Source organism: Pipra filicauda, unplaced genomic scaffold (genome assembly GCF_003945595.2).
Source record: "Pipra filicauda isolate LSUMZ 115617 unplaced genomic scaffold, ASM394559v2 scaffold364_size791107_pilon, whole genome shotgun sequence".
NCBI lineage: Eukaryota > Metazoa > Chordata > Aves > Passeriformes > Pipridae > Pipra > Pipra filicauda.
The window spans coordinates 593,742-610,272 of record NW_024104492.1 but is presented as its reverse complement, the minus strand read 5'-3'; the positions used below and the strand labels follow the sequence as shown (position 1 = coordinate 610,272).

The 16,531-nt window shown below is 51.4% G+C and overlaps 1 protein-coding gene across 5 annotated transcripts in view; it reads left to right on the top strand.

The window, feature by feature from the left end:
- Positions 1–16,531, top strand: part of AAK1 (AP2 associated kinase 1) — an 84,222-nt gene that overhangs the window by 44,566 nt on the left and 23,125 nt on the right. For 3 of the 5 annotated variants that reach the window (XM_039384621.1, XM_039384620.1, XM_027742147.2), the window contains exons 13-17: positions 1,526–1,726; positions 4,912–5,141; positions 5,809–5,966; positions 6,314–6,430; positions 8,133–8,228. In XM_039384621.1, coding sequence (XP_039240555.1) covers positions 1,526–1,726; positions 4,912–5,141; positions 5,809–5,966; positions 6,314–6,430; positions 8,133–8,228 — 802 coding nt within the window. The remainder of the gene's footprint in view (positions 1–1,525; positions 1,727–4,911; positions 5,142–5,808; positions 5,967–6,313; positions 6,431–8,132; positions 8,229–16,531) is intronic. The other 2 variants (XM_027742146.2, XM_039384619.1) reach the window with 2 other exon arrangements.

Here is a 16,531-nt window from a genome sequence, read left to right as displayed (position 1 = left end):
CTACAGCTCCCTGAAAGGAGGTTGCAGTGAGGTGGGTGTTGGTCTCCTCTGCCGCGTCTCAAGTGAAAGGACAAGAGTTGTGCCAGGGGAGGTTCAGATTAGATATTAGAAGAAAGGTTTTTCACTGAATGAGTGGTCAGGTCGTGGAATGTGTTCACAGTTGGACTGAATGATCTTGAAGGTCTCTTCCAGACTTGATGATCCTGTGCTACACAAGACTGGCATTTTTAGCTGTCAGTGTGGAAGGCCTTGGGATAATTTTGTCATGTACAAACATAAAATCAGCGGTGCTGGTTGAGATGTTACAGCTCCAAGTGTTTCAGGGTCTTGAAACACTTCAGTGCTCAGCTGATGAGCAGAGGGTACAATTTATGTCCTTTTTGTGCTTCCAGAAGCCTGGGGTGCCTTTTCAAGGGTAAGATTTGGTCTGGTTTTTGGTAGACTGTGGTGATAAGAAGGTCTGTGAACACATGATGTATTACACAGAGATGACACTCACATGCTTATCTGAGGTGTTCATAGCAGCACAGATCTCTGCTAAAGGATGTTTAACAGTGGAAGCAAAGTCTGAATCTTCCTATCCTGGGGAAAGGATGTGGACCTGTTAGAGCAGGTGCAGAGGAGACCATGGAGATGATCTGGAGGCTGGAGCCCCTCTGCTCTGGAGCCAGGCTGGGAGAGCTGGGACTGTTCACCTGGAGAAGAGAAGGCTCTGGAAAGACCTTAGAGCCCCTTCCAGGGCCTAAAGGCAGCTTATGAAAAGGAGGGAGAGGGAGTTTTTATACAGGCAGAGTGTGACAGGGAAAATGGTTTTAAACCGACAGAGGAAGGGGTTAGACTGGATGTTAGGAAGAAACTCTTGGCTGTGAGGGTGGGGAGGCCCTGGCACAGGTTGCCCAGAGAAGCTGTGGCTGCCCCATCCCTGGAAGTGTCCAAGGCCAGGTTGGATGAGGCTTGGAGCAACCTGGGCTAGTGGAAGGTGTCCCTGCCATGGCAGGGGGTGGGACTGGATGGGGTTTACAATCCCTTCCAACCCAAACCATTCCATGATTCTGTGAAGGGTTTAGAGTCGATAAGTGTGGAGGAGGAAGTTTGGGAGCACAGGACAGTCTGTGCCAGGGGAGCTCCATGAGTTTGGGAGCACAGGACAGTCTGTGCTGGGGGAGCTCCATGAGTTTGGGAGCACAGGACAGTCTGTGCTGGGGGAGCTCCATGAGTTTGGGAGCACAGGACAGTCTGTGCCAGGGGAGCTCCATGAGTTTGGGAGCACAGGACAGTCTGTGCCAGGGGAGCTCCATGAGTTTGGGAGCACAGGACAGTCTGTGCTGGGGGAGCTCCATCTGGGCAGGGGTAGCAGGGACAGGATCTGATTTCAGAGCAGGAGGCCGTGTCCCACCACCCCTCTGCAGGAGTCTGCAGGCCACTTGCAGTGCCTGTAAGCAGTGCTGTGCTGGCCCCCAGTCCTGCTGGTGGTTCCCAGTTCCCAGGCACACCTCAGGCACCTCAGCCGCCGGTCGTTTCCCAGTTCCCAGGGATGCAGCAAGGAGCCCCTGCACAGCAGCAGCTCATGCAGAACTACTACCAGCAGCAGCAGCAGCAGCAGCTGATGGCCCAGCAGGCAGCCATGCAGCAGAAGACAGTGGCAGCAGCTCAGCAGAAACAACAGAGCCCGGCCCAGCCCCAGGCCCAGCCCAGCGCGGCCCAGCCTGCACAGCCACAGGAGCAGGTGGGAGAGCCTGGGGGAAGGGATGGGGCACTGGGATCTGGGGAGAGCCCTGTGGGAAGGAACGGGGCAGTGGCATTTGGGGCACTAGCAAGTGCTCCTCTGCCAGGTCCTGTATGCTGGGTATGTGCCACATCCAGCTCTTTTTGGACCCACAGAGCCCAGGCAGTAAGTGCCAGGGGAGAATTACATTGGATGTTGGGAGAATTGCTTCACCCAAAGGGTTGTCCAGCCCTGGTACAGCTGCCCAGGGCAGTGGTGGAGTCCCCATCCCTGGAGGGATTTAAGAGACACGTGGAAGTGGCACTTGGGGACATGGGTTAGTGGTGACCTTGGCAGTGCTGGGGAGTGGTTGGATTTGATGACCTTAGAGAGCTTTTCCAACCCAAACCACTCCATGATTCAGGAGCCTGCTGGCCCCAGTGTGTTCATACTGACGTGTCAGCACTGACCTTGCTGCCTCAGAGATGTGCAGTTGCTTGGATTTCTTTTTCCAGTGGGATGCTGGACTCCAGAGTTGTGCTCTGGGTCCACAGAAAGAAGATGAGTAATGGATGAGTAAAAGCAAATGAGAAGATCTAAGTGGCTGCTTAATGCAGCTTCTCTCCATCCCTACCCTGTCACGTTGCCACAGAAGGCATGTGAGAAACTCTCTTAAAAATTAGTTGTACTTAACACATCAGGATGGGCACCAGGCACAAGGAGTTACTTTAGGTAACTCCTTGTTTGGAAAAGTTCTGTCTGATGTTCAGAGGAAGGCACAAAACAGCTTCCTGGCTGTTTCCAGCATTGAGATAACTTTTTAATGAATGCTATGGGAAGGAGACCTTTCAAAGGAGACTTTTGAAAGCACCGTATCTAAAAATAAATAGATCAATCATCCACTTTACTAATCATCTGAAAGTGCATCCAAAATAAATGCTCTTTACTTGATGGAAAATATGGCCTTGTGCAGGAGGAACCAGCAGCTGCCCACAGGGAGGGGCAGGAGCCTGGAGCCAAAGTGCTCTGCAGAGCTTGTGGGGGGAACCTGGGCCTTTTGTTTCCATTCCTGTGCAATCTGATCCACTCCTTCTGGTTTGGGGAGCTCAGAGGAGTGTCCCTAACTCTAGGGGTGTGTTGGGAGGAAAGCATGGCCAGCAGGCAGGAGGGAGCAGCAGCCCTGTTACTGTGCTGTGCCAGGCTGCAGGGGTACAACAAACAGTGTCTGATAACAACCTGCTTCGGGTACTTATCCCTGGAAGTGCTCAGGGCCAGGCTGGACAGGGCTTGGAGCAACCTGGGCTAGTGAGTGGCATCCCTACCCATGGCAGGGGGTTGGAACAAGATGATCTTTAAGGTCTTTTCCAGCCCAAACTATTCCATGACTCTGTTCCACACTGTTGGAGCCCAGGCTGAGGGTCACTCTGTGCTTGCTGTTCATGAGTTGCCAGTGAATTCATCTCTCCAGTGGTTCCTTTGAAGTGACACCAGGAATTCATTTGACTAATCAGCTCCATCAGCCCTGACCTGGGCAGTGCTGGGGGAGCAGTTTGCTCTGCTCCCTGATGTGCCTCAGGGCTCTGCCATGTCCCCCCCCTTGCTGTTGCATTTTCAGCCCTAAGCTGGTGCTGGGGGTGGGGGACACTTGGAGCTGTTGTGTTCCTGCTCTTGTTCCTGTTCTGCTGCATGACCCAGGGCAGGTCAGTTTATTGAAGTTGGTGGGAGATTTTCAGCATGTGCAGACACGTTTTGAGTGAGGCCCATTATTACCCTGTTCCTTTTAGAGCAGAAGTGCCTGAAATGGAGCATTGAATCAGGAGCTTTGCTGTGATTTGCTAGCACGAGAACAGCCTTAATTTTATTAAATCAGCTGGCTTGAAAATGAGCCTTGTTCCCCTGGTAGGCTGATCAGAATGGACACATCTGGACACTTCCACTCCTGCAGTCAGGAGGGAAAAACAGTGGTTGGCTCATTTGAAAAATGATAGTGAGGCCTGGTCTCTGCAGAGCAGAGTCTCTGAGCAGAAGATACCAAGCCAGGACCTGTCAAAACCTTTTCACGTTGGGTGATTTCAGCTTAATAAACTCTGCCTTCACTTCTCTGGTGATTTCAGTGATGCCTTTTTATCTCTCAGCACCAAATGTCCTGTTCTGCAGTGACCTACATAGTGGGATGAGGTGGGTGACCAGGAGAGGCAGGTCAGGGACTGGGTCTGCCAGAAATGCAGAGGAAAAGCAGGAGAGCTCACCATTGTTTGCCTTGTCCCGCTGAGGTTCAGCACCACCCTGGGGGTGTAACTTTCCTGTTGCCCTCTTAGGTCTTTCCAAGTGCTTCATCTTGGTTGGAAATGGCCTGGGAACAGGGAGCCAGGCAGGGGAGGTGACATGCACAGCTTGCTGCTCCTTGCATTCCAGTTTTCCTGCTTTAAATCCAACCATGATACCTCACTGACAGACAGACTGAAAAACCACACAATCAGAAGTGATGCTGTTGTTTATCACTACAAAACCATATTTGAAGTATTTATGGGTTTGTGAGTGTAACACAAGACTGAGGCAATGGAAAAATAAGATCAATGTGAGGAAACCCCTTTCAGTTTCCAAGGGGTTTGTAGGTGGGCTGTCTTGGCTCACACCTAAACCAAACATGCCTGGTTTTCTCCTCCAGATTTTAATGATAAATGGTGCTCCTATGGTCTTTTGTTTTCTTTTTTTTTTCCTTCCCCTTAAGAGAAAGTTTTTTGCACAAGATTTCTGCACAAATTTTCCCCCCCTTAGGGATTTGGTCCCAGTCACACATTACCTGCTGAAGGCAGTGCTGCCCTTCACCAAATCCCCATTCCCTGTGTCCCCATGACTCCTGTGCGCTGTGGTCTGATTTCTTGTTTTACCTCTGCTCTGGATCTCTGCCCCTTTGCCTGTGAGCGAGTTTGAGCCCAGCCAGCCTTTAACAGATGCTGATGGAGGCTTTGCCTCCAGAGCTGCACCACAGCAAGGGGAGAAAGTCTCTGCCTGTGGAACTGTGGTAATCCTGAAAGACTGCAAAGCAGCAAATCCCCCCCGCCACGACTCTCCTGCGTGTCTGTTTGTCCCCTCCAGCCCGTCCCCAGCCCGTGACCCCAAGGTCGGGTCCTCCAGCACGGCCCTGCTTTCCCCTCGAGGCTGCAGCTCCCCAGCGAGGCCGCTCTGCTCTGCTCTCTCCCCAGGCCCAGGCCCAGCTGAGGCAGCAGCAGCAGGCTCAGAGCAGCCCGTCTCCCACGGCCCAGGGGCAGAAGCTGGGCTCCCTGACCCCGCCGTCGTCGCCCAAGGCGCAGCGCGCGGGGCACCGCCGCATCCTCAGCGACGTCACCCACAGCGCCGTGTTCGGCGTCCCCGCCAGCAAGTCCACCCAGCTCCTGCAGGCAGCGGCCGCCGAGGCCAGCCTCAACAAGTCCAAGTAGGTGCTGGGGATGTGGCCTCAGAGGGCAGGGAGGGGGCTGGGGAGCCTCTGGTTGCCTCTGAGGCCTCTGAGATGGAGGCGGGCACAAACCTCTGAGGGCTGAACGAGTCTTTGCCTTCCCAAGAAACCAGCTCAGGGCTTGGCAGAACGTTGCTGAAAAACTTGCCAAGAAGTCCTTCTGGGGGGTTCCACACCCTCCCAAAGCCCAGGGCCTTCCCATGGATCAGCCGGTGTCATTTCAGCTGTTCACCAGTAGCCCTGGTGCACTTCTCACGCTTCCTGCTTGGCATCAGTGCTTCCTGGGAGTTGGACTTGATGATCCTGGAGGTCTTTTCCAACCTTAATGATTCTGTAATTCCCCAGGAGTACTTGCCAGGTCACTTTTGTAGTATCTGCAGGCAAGAAACCTTCACCTGAGCACTGCAGGTGATTGTTTCTAAGGGGATGCTTGTTTTAACCCCTGAGACCAGGATGCTCATCCAGCTGAGGAGCAGCTCAGGCTGAACTGTTCCCGGATTTCTGGGCATGCAAGTGCAGCAACTGGTGCTGAGTGTTTCAGTTAGGAAGTAATTACAATGCAGTAGCTTGGAGCAGCTGGTAGTGCTGGCCAGAGGATTTCAGATGGGTTATTAATGACTTGTTTGGTTGGGGTGATCACATCCAGATCTGCTTCCACCACACCCTCGGGCTCCCCAAGGACCTCTCAGCAGAATGTCTACAACCCACCCGACGTGTCCACGTGGAACCCGTTTGATGATGATAACTTCTCCAAGCTCACAGCTGAGGAGCTGCTGAACAAGGACTTTGCAAAGCTGGGTGATGGTAGGTCTGTGGGGATGGTTTAACACCTGCCTGCTCTGGGAAGAGAATGGTGATGCTTTGGTCCAGTGTTCCTTAGGTGCTCCTTATTACTGTGATCCTCCTTCCCACTTCCCTTCTGTTTGCTCAGCAGTTCAGTGGTACCTCAAAGGCAGAGGTACCAGCTGCTTTTACACTGGCCCTGCTCAGTTGTCTGTAGAAGCTGTAGCTTCAACTTTGCTTCATCTGCAAGTTGGAATTTGCAGGAAGGGGCTTAAGTCACACACTGAAATAGTGTCCTAACCAATATAGATAAGCAGCCTGCTTTCAGAATGGAAGTTTTTCCCCTAACTCAGTGTCTGGCATTTCAGGGAAAGCTCCAGAAAAGGTGGGCAGTTCCACAGAGAACCTGATTCCAGGTTTCCAGCCGGCTTCGTCTGCAGCCCAGGCAGACGCGTTCGGGGGCTCCTCCTTCACCGCCGGGTCAGGTGAGTGTGTGAACGTGAACTGCAGGAAAACAGCAGCTCTCGGTCATGATCTCTTTGAAAGGGAAGTAAAACTGGTATCAACTGAGCTGGGCCTTGGCACCAAGAGCTGTAGGGAATAGGTTGGCACTGCAGTAGAAAGGAAAGGTAGAAGAGTGCGTGTCCTTGTCACAGTTGGGTGGCAGAGGCGGGAGGCACTGCCTGTAGGCAGAGGTGAGGAAAGAAACTAAGTGAGCCCCTTAAGTTCACAAGAAAGCTCCTTAGTGTGTTGGAGTTCCATGGAGCTCATAATTAGAGGTAAAACATGTTTTGTGCACTGAGGGAATTGGCCTCGGAGACGTTGGTCGGACACGCTGGAGCTGTCGAGCTGTTGGAAGGAGGAGAGGAGCAGGCATAGGAATGTCTCTGCTGCAGAAGGAGGCTGGCAGGGATGAGTGAGCAGGGAAAGTCCTCAGAGGACAGCACAGTCTCATAATTGACATGTGAAATGATGAAGGCAGTGAGTTCTGCACTGGCTGTGCTGTGTGGGTCCAGAGGCCCCGAGTCCTTGGCTGGTCTGAGGGGTTGCTCTGCAGAGGCCTCTGCGTGTGGGACCTTGTCTGGGGTCTCCTTTGGTCCTTGGGTCCCAAGGTTTTGCCCTGAGCAGCCCAAAAACCTCAGTGAGTGCTGCTGCTTGTTTACCACTGCTTGCGTCAGCTCTCACTGAGTGCAGCCCAGACCTGCCAAGCACAGTGTAGGAAAGCTGCTTCAGGAGCTCCAAATGCCAGTGATCCTCTCCCTGCCTTGGGCAGTCCTTGTTACTGGTGACAAATGTTTGATGCCTCCCCATGAGAGCAAAACAGCCCTTGGTGAGAGGAGTGTGGGAAGAGACTGAAGAATCCTTTGTGGGGCAAGAAGTGACAGATCCATTTACACTCATTTCTGTTTATAAAAAGAGCTTCAGAGCTTGTAACTGAGCTTGGTACTGTCGGCTCTTACCTGAGAGTTAAGGAGTTAAGTCCATGGAACAGGAGCGCTCTGGGGAGTTGCTTTCTGCATTTGTCCAGCTGTGAGCAATTTATGGTGTTCCATCAGCCTTTGTGGAGGGGTGTTGAGCAGCAGCAGCCCCAGACTCAGCTGTAATGTACCTTCTGAAAGCCTGAGGAGCCTCTGCACGTTCTGGGCTTTCCAGTCACTGTTCTGTGTTCGGTTCTTTCAGTGGCTGTCTTTGAAATGTGCCCTCGACTCTCCTGTCCTGGGCTTTGCACAGGAAGGTGTCTTGGAAACCTCGGTGCTGGGCTGGACCCTTCCAGCCCTCCTCTTTCTTTCCTCAAACACAGGAGTCTCTCCAGGCCTGTCTGGTACAAGATGCTGCATCTTTTATTCCAGACACAGAGGCCTGACGTGGGCTGTGTATCCTCTGCTGAGGCTTTTCACCTTTTGTGCTGCTGTGAAGGGAGATAACAGCACTCCTGCCAGGGAGTGGTTTGAGATCTGTCGGTTAAAATGTGTTGGAGAGCTACATGGTAATAGCTGTTTGGTTTTGTTCTTTGGTTTTTTAGTCTTTTCACTGGCAACATAAACTGGATTTGAGTGTGTGTGTGTTGTTCTGTCAGGCTGTTGTTGGGCTCTGACACTGAGCTGTGCCTGTGCTGAGACTGCTTGATGCCTTCTGCTTTCCTCTTCTCTGTTTCACTCTGCCTTTTCTCTTCCTTTTCTCTCCCAGCTGAAAAAACGAAAGACATTCTGAGTTTGGACTCTAGCCCTCCTCTTCTGACTGTGCCTGATCCTTTCATTCCTCTCCCGTTATCTGACACGCCAGGTAACAGAGCAGAGTTTGTGGAGGGGGGGCAGAGTCTTGGGCTTGGTTTTGTCCTCCTAATGTTCCGGTTCTGTTTCCAGGCACCCTGAGATCCTGGGCTCAGCCAGTGGGGCTGGGCACTGACAGGCTCAGCTGAGCTGGGGGCAGTGCTGATGTGTGTGCTTGGTTTTCCTGGCAGACCCCAGGGTTGTCTCCTTGTTCCTGGTGCCAGCAGTGTTGGTGTCTTTAAAGGTTCAGTATTCAAAGGCTGGAGCACCTCTCCTAGAAGGAAAAACTGAAAGCTGGGGGAAGAGAAGAGAAGGCTCTGGGGAGACCTGAGAGCCCTTTCCAGGGCCTAAAGGGGCTCCAAGAGAGCTGGAGAGGGACTTGAGACAAGGGCCTGGAGGGACAGGACACAGGGAATGGCTTCCCACTGACAGAGGGCAGGGTTAGATGGGATATTGGGAAGGAATTCCTCCCTCTGAGGATGGGGAGGGCCTGGCACAGGTTGCCCAGAGAAGCTGTGGCTGCCCCATCCCTGGAAGTGTCCAAGGCCAGGTTGGACGGGGCTTGGAGCAACCTGGGCTAGTGGAAGGTGTCCCTGCCCATGGCAGGGGGTGGGACTGGAGGAGCTTTACAATCCCTTCCAACCCAAACCATTCCATGATTCTGTGAAAAATAACCATCAGGTAATTAATCACCTCCTCTGACCTAAGCTCTTTTCAAATTGGTCTCCAGCTTTGAAATTGTAGGTTTTATTGTTGTTAATCCTTCTTTCCTGGAAGAGTCCATGTTTCTTTGGCTTCCACAGTCTGCTGCCAATTCGTGCATCATGTGAAGCACAAGTTACATGTGACCTTTTCTGATTTGGCAAAGTTTTCTGGTGCAGTTGGTGCTATTTCCATTTCCTTTGCAGTGCTGCTTCTATCTTTCCTCTGTGCACATTTCTGCCTGCAGCAGCCAACACTTTTTAGCACAAGATTATGTAAGTGCTTAGGAGCTTATTTGCAAATTGGTGGGATTTGGAAAATGGGAATGTTTTTATCTTGGAGTCTCTCTAAGCCCTCCAGTGACTGTGTGTGACAGGTCTCTTGTCAGTGAGCCCCAGACAAGTGCTTGTGGCAGCTCCCACCCTTGTCCTTAGCCCAGGCTGGGGATCACTGGGGCTGTGACAGTAGAGGACCCAAACCAAAATGTGCTTGTGAAGGTGGCATCTCTTCATGGAGAGCTGAGCAATTCAGGAGAAAAAAAAAAATCCCTTTTTGTCCATAAGTCTGAGGAACTTGCTTCCTTCTGATGGATGCTCAAAGAGCATGAGGAGTGTGGTTTGGTCCAAAAGGGATTTTACATAAATGCTGCAGTTTGAGGGTAGAAGGAACTTGGAGGCTTTGTCCCCTGTGTGGGCACGTGCCAGGAGTGACCTGCCCAGCTGTGACTTGAAAAGAGCCCACAGGAGGCACCTGACTGCACATTTTCCTTCCCCCCTCAAATGCTATTGGAAGTGTTGTTTTTCCTGGTTGAAGTCTGTCACCCAGACCGTGTAATTCCCTGCCAGCATCATTCCCAGCTCTCACAGTTGCACCCCAGGACGTTTTCCTTGCTGCCTGTTGCATTTCCACAGAGCACAGCCCCAGGGAGCAGCAGGTGAGCTCCAGCTGGGGGAGCTCTGGAATTCTCTGTGGCAGAGGAACCCTGTGGAGGAGTTGCCTGCCAGCCCTGCCCTTGGGGGCAGCTCATCAGAGCAGCAGTTGGTGCAGTTCCTGTGGTGCCAGGCTGCTCAGCCCACAGGGCTGGCCCTGCCTGGTTGTGCTTGTGCTCTCTTGCTGCTCTCCCCGTGTCTGGTCCCGTTGAGCTCAGTGGATCCCCTTCCCTGGGGCCAAGGGGACGCAGGAGATGTGGCTGTGTTGGCTTCCTGCAGGTTCCTGCCAAGGCATCTCTCGTTTATTTTTCACCTTTCAACGTGAGGCCAGGAGCTCATAAGTGTTTTCAAGGGCCAGATCTGTGGACTTACCCTTAGCTTTCAAAACCAAGAGGGTTTTGCCTGCACTTGTAAATTCAACAGAAAAGATAAAAATCCTGGGATTGGACTCAGGTTTTGAGTCTGTGTCTGTCACGTAGGACAGAGTCCTCTTTGTTCTTCTGTGTTACCTGTGCAGAACCATCCCCCAGCACAGAGAGGGGTGTGCTGACTGCAGGTGAACAGGAGTTTTAGTGGTGCCCTGTGAGTCAGCAGAGCTGGGAGTGACTCCAGTCTCCCAGTTGCACCTCACCTCCAGTTGCACAACATCTCCAGTTGCACCTCACCAAGCTGCCTCAGTTCTTTGCAGGAGCAGCTGAATTTCTTGGAATGCTTACTGAATATTTCCTTTCATTTGGAGTATTTTTATTCCTGAGAAAACCTTGATAATAGTGAACGTCCTTGCTTTGAAAATATTTTACCTTAGTCTTTATAGGCTGGGAGGATGGGCAGCCCTTGCAGAAGTTCCAGTGTGAGCCCTCACCCTGTGCTGGCAAGGGCAGTGTTGTTGAGGAGGGCTCTCAGTACCCAGGTGAGGTTTTATTGGGTGTTTTCCCTGTTTGTCACACAGAGCCAGTTCTGGGAGTTCTCTGCCCTCCAGACCTGCAGCAGCTGAAGGACTGGCTAAGGCTCAGCTGCTTTTTCTGCCTAAAGCACAGCCCTGCTCCCTGTGGCACCTGGAGGTGTGGGTGGCATCACTTGGGTGTTGGCCAGAGCCCTCCTGGGCCTCTCCCCTTCCCTCTGTGTGCTCAGGACAGATGTCATCAGGGGGCAGTGGGATGGTTTTCAGAGTGTTCCTCCTCCTCCAGTGTGGACTGGCTGCAATTCTTAATGGAATTGTAACTAGTGAGAGGAGCTGGCAAGGGGGATGTGAAAATATGGCAAAACATCTGTTAAAATAAGGAGGAATTAAATATTCATGCTGAAAACATTTTTCCTTGTGTATGTGCAGGAAAATGAGCCAAGTTGTTCTTAATGAGCTTATTGCAGGAGTCAGCACTGACTAATCCTAATGGAGTGTTGATCAGTGGTGACTCTGCGTGGGGCCACTGAGTGTCTATGCCCAGGAATCGAGCTCCTGGAGCTCAGGGGGCTGCTCTTTGCAGAAGGTGTTCTGGAGGAATTAAACTGAGTTATGCACCTGAAATTAAACTCAGTTCAGGACAAGTCTCTGTCCTTGAGGTTTCGCTCCCTGAGTGGTCCCAAGTCTGGGATTTCTAAACCTGCTTTGCAGAGCTGTGACTGAGAGGTTTGACCCAGAGCCCCTGGTGCTGCTGCTCTGGCCCATGTCCCTTATTTCCCACTGCAGTTGGAGTGTTAAATGCTGTCCTGACGTGGTTACCCACATCAGCCATCCATTAGATGAGGTTTCACACACATCCTTTTGACTTCAGAAGCATCTGCTCACATCAAGATTTTGATAAGTGCTGGCTGGGCCCAGGGAAATGCCCTCTGAGATACTGCCAAAACTGTCCCTTTCAGTTGTTTGGGGTTGGTTGGTTTGGGGTGGAAGGGGCGTCTCCTCCTTGTCTTATTTCCAGATAAACTCCGTGTCAGTACTGAGTTCAATGCCACTGTGGCACCAGGAGTCAATCTTTTTCACCCCCTTTTTAACAGAGCTTTGATCATTCTTTGTGAATTCACACAACCCTTTCCTCCCTGCAGTAATTCAGCATCAGCTGCAGCTGAGAGACAGACATGTCTGTGGTGGAGGGACTGACTTGTTTGAGGAGCAGCAGCACCAACCAGCCTCTGCCACATTGTCTTGCCCTTAAAAAATACAAACTGAGAGGAATTCCACATCCAGCACAGCTCAGAAACCATGCAGGGATAGCTGGGGGAGGGTGCCCAGGCCAGGGAAGGACGCCTGTGCCAGCTGGGCACACACTGAACTCTTGGTTTTCATGGAAAGGCAAACACTGTTGCTTAGTGTCACGTTGGGGTTCTCCAAAGCCTTTAAACAGCACTTTAGGGATGATGTTTGCCTTCGTATTCCTTACAAATGCTCATGGACTGGTGTGTTTCCACGTTACCCTGAGGGTAAGGAAGTAGATGTCCTGCAGTGCAACCTCCAAACAAAACATGCCCACACCCCTGGCCTGATCTAAAGATTTGGTCAGCAATGTGGGGCCCTGGTAACCACTCCTGCTCAAAATGGAATTGGCTTCAAAAAGCAGAGTTTTAAGCAAAGAAATGACTCTTCTCACTGTGTTGAATGTGTGGCCTTCAGGAGCTTCAGGAGCTGGGCCCCAGCTTTGTCCCAGGGCAGCCCAGAGAGCTGGGGGGAGGGTCAGGCTTTTGCAATGGTTGAACAGAATTGTGAAGTGTTGAGATGAGGGTGCTGGAAGTGGTACTTTGTGGCACCTGGAAGCACAAGCTGGGACTGAAAGCACCGACAGCCCTGTCAAAACCCACGAGTTCAGCTGCTGTGACAGGGCCACTGTTACTAATGCAGGAGGGTCTTTTATTTCGTGGCACAAAATACTTGATGAGATGTTTTTAATCAGCATAACTCTGCCCCAGGCCCATAAATTCTGATAACTGGGTGCCCATCTATGTCAGAGTGTTCACAGCAACTGTAACAAAAACTGTATTTCCAATGAGAATTTATTTGTCCCGATGACACGTTGAGATAAAGTAATTACAGACATGCACAGCCACATATTGGTGTGTACTAATGATCTGAGTTTGCATCTTGAGTTGGGAAGATGCAAAAGGGCATTACTCATCTGGGAACTTGATGGATTAATTGCTGCAGTAACTGAGAGGACAATATGGTGTTGTGGTGATTTGGGGCCAACAGACCTTGGGAATCACAACTAAATGGGTGTAAACAGCATCTAGTGTTGTTCTGCCAGGGCTTTGAGCTTGATCTGAGGGGATATAATTTATTATTTTACAAATATTTGAGATCCTGAGTGTGAAACTAAAATTACTTGATTTTGATTTCTTAAGGAGCCACTGTTAGATGTTGTCCAGTTATCCTCCATGGTGTTTACAAAGTCCTGTGTATTTGGAGCATTCCAGTTGCCTTTATTCAGCTTCTCTTCCTGTTTGTGCTCTGTAAGAAACAATCCCATTTCACAGCAAGCCCATTAGGAAAATTAAACTCCAGTGCCTTCCTTGGTCAGCCCAAGTCCTCTGTTGCTGAATAACATTCAGGGCCTCCTCTAATCTGTGGCACTGGCTCAGTCAGGAGGCAGAAACGTCCCCAGTGCCTGATCCCTGCCCACGGGGTGATCGCCCTCCTGCTCCCAGCACAGCTCACCCAGCAGCAGTTTTACAACCTTGTCTTTCTTTCCCAGTTGCCACCCGAAGAAAAGGACTCTGCTGTGTCCTCTCTTGAGTTGTCTTCCCCTTTGCTCTCCCTCCAGTCCTGCAGTGAGTAACAGCCTTGCTGTGTGTGGTGCTGCTGCCCCTCCTTGCCTTGGAGATGGTGCATCTTGTTCAGTGTGTTCTCAGCTCGGGGCACATTTTTGCCTCCCTTCCCTTTTTAACTTGCAAGTTTCTCAGGAATCTTTTTTTCTCTCTAATAGCCTGCTCTGACTATAAGCCCATTTGCCTCCCTCTTCTCTTGATTTATATTTTTTCCTAACTCTAGTCCTTCTTAAAGTGCTTTTTGCATTTTCTTTGTTGCTTCAGGGGTGTGTGGCCCCCAATAACTGCAGCATGTCAGTGGAGAGTCTGGAGTGGTGGTGTTGCAGATGCAAAGTCTGTGCAAACTGACTGATGGTGACCCTCAGTCAGACCTGTGCATGTGGTAGAACAGGGATCTGAAGACACAGGGCAGCATTTTCTCAGTGGATAGTCCAAAGCTGTGCTTCTCAACCACTGCATGGCATTTGAACGTGTTTGCTTGTTCCAAGATACGAATCCATAGTTAATTCAGTGGCTTCATTTCCTTCTTATATTGGTACAAATCAAAGGAAAGGCTCTTGCTTTCATTCCTGGAGGAAGTGATTTAATTTTCCAGTCTCTGAAGCCACCAGCATGAGGCATTTGGGGGTCCTCCACACCCCCTTAGCTGTAAAATCTTGCTTTGCTTTGTCTGCAGAGAGTTCTCCTTGCTCTGACAGGAAACAATCTGGCACTTCTTACTGTGAGGAGCACGGAACTTGGGAAGAACGTGAAATATTCATCCAAAGGCTGCAGTGTGTGGCTGGGCTTTACCTCTGGAGAGGGTTGATGGGGCACTTTCTAATCCCCCTGTGTGCTTCTAAGCTCAGACACCTTCTCAAGGCTTGCTAATGCCCTGCTTGCCCAGCCCTGCTCCTCACTGGGGCTGCACAGCCCTGGCAGGGCTGGAAATGGGCACGGCAGAAAATCCAACAGCAAGGGAAACACCCCTGGCCAGCTTCTCCTGAACCTGGGACAGGGTCGGTTCCTGTGACCTGGGAAGCATCTGGCAGGTTTTTGGGAGGCTGACTGAGGATGTCTCCAAGAGGCAGCTCCATGTGGGAACACAGTTGTAGGTTAAAGCTCACCTTTCCCAGCTGGAGTCTGATAAAAGCCCATCCTGGGAGCTCCCCAGGAGCTGTATGAGATCAAACACCTTTGTGTGGGGTTACATTGTCTTAACCTTGTTTATCCTCGGGCTTGTTCGTGTGTCTGCGTGGGAATGATCTGCATTTGTCTCTTGGATTTGAGGCAGAGGCACCTGTGATACTCCAAACCCCCGAGTTGCCCTGCATGGTGATTGATACAGATGGTGTTGTCCTGTCACCCTCCACTCTGAGCTTCATCCATGCACTGAACTGGTTGTGATGAGTCCTGAAACTGCACCATCGAGGGAATTACTCTTATTTCTTGTTCCATTGCTGTTTGCTGCATCTTTGCCATCGTGACCTTTCCTAAAACCAGCCTGGGGTTGTGCCCACACACCAGAAACTGGGGCTGTAGTGGCAGAACATCTCTCTTGGTTTCTTTCCCCCCAGTGCTGGTTTCCCCCCCAGGAGTGCTGGTTCCCCCAGCAGAAGGTGTGTGTGAGGATGGCAGGAGGGAGGGGATGATCCAGAGCAGTCCCTGCCCAGGCTGTCACCCACATCTCTCTGCCAAGGCAGGAATGTGCCCCGTGCTGGGGCTCTGCCTGTGGAGTCTGTTCTGCAGCTGGTGGGCACTTTGTGCACATGTGACTGGCACTGCTGTCTTTGCACAGGTCACAGGAACGAGAGTAATTATCCCAGTTTTCTTTCTTTACTCACTCTGGTCCCTGCTGGCTTCTCCCCATCTCAGCCAGGACTCCAACCTGCAGGTGGAGCAGCTTTTCCCTTGGAAACTAAAGGGAATTCCCTGGGTGGCAGGACCCAAGCTGCAGTTCATTGTCACAAGGGATTGTGACAATCTTTCCAGATCTGGCTGTGGTTAAACTGCAACTGCCCGTGTTTGTGCCCAGGGAAGGAGCAGGAGATCCCTCCCATGCTGGAGCTGTGGGGAAGCAGAGCTGGAGCTGGGCTTGTTTGGCACTGCAGAGGCACGAGGTGTTCTGGGCTTGGGCATCTGCTGTGGGTTCAGAAAACCTTGCTTTAGCAAGGGTGTTCTTTATAAGCATGTTGTGCTGAGGAGAGCAGCCCTCACTCCTGTGGAGAAGGAATTCCTGCTGATTAACACAGATGGATTTCACTGGGAATTCTCTAACCTTTCCTTTGCTCCTTGTTGAAGGTGAAGTTCACACCACTTAACAAAACTGTTCCTTTACTTCATCTCTTACTCCTACAGGTTAGTACAAGATGCAACACAGCCCAGAAACCAGGGAATGAACTGCTGGGCCTCAAGATAGGCTGAGGCACTTGGTTTTTGTTACTTTACCTCCTTTCCCATCTCTCCTGCCACCTTCTTGTTTTTGTTGGACTCCTCAGCCTCACTCAAAAGGGATAAAAGTTCCTTTTAATTGTGCACTGAGGGCTGCAGTGGCTGCCTGAAGCAGCATGGACAGCTCAGCACCAGCAGTGCAGGAAGCAGAGAAGGAGATCTCATGAGACAAGTAACAAAATCAGACAAAGAACCACTGACAGCCTAAAGCTTTGCTTAAAACCAGCTGGGCCTGGGGGACAGGAGGGAAGGTGAACCTGTAGGGAGAAGAGCATGTTTGTTCTTGTGATTTGTGTGTGGTTCAGAAGTGTGGCTGAGCTCACCAGGCAGCTCCAGTGCCTGCCCAGGGGCAGTGCCACTGTGCCACTGTGCCACAGGGACAGTCTGTGCTGTGAGACAGGAGGACACTGCTGAGAGGGGAGGAGGGAGAATTCCAGGAGCAGGACCCTTGGGAATGGGATGAGGAAGGAATGAGTGCTGGCTGTGTGGGTTTGAAGAT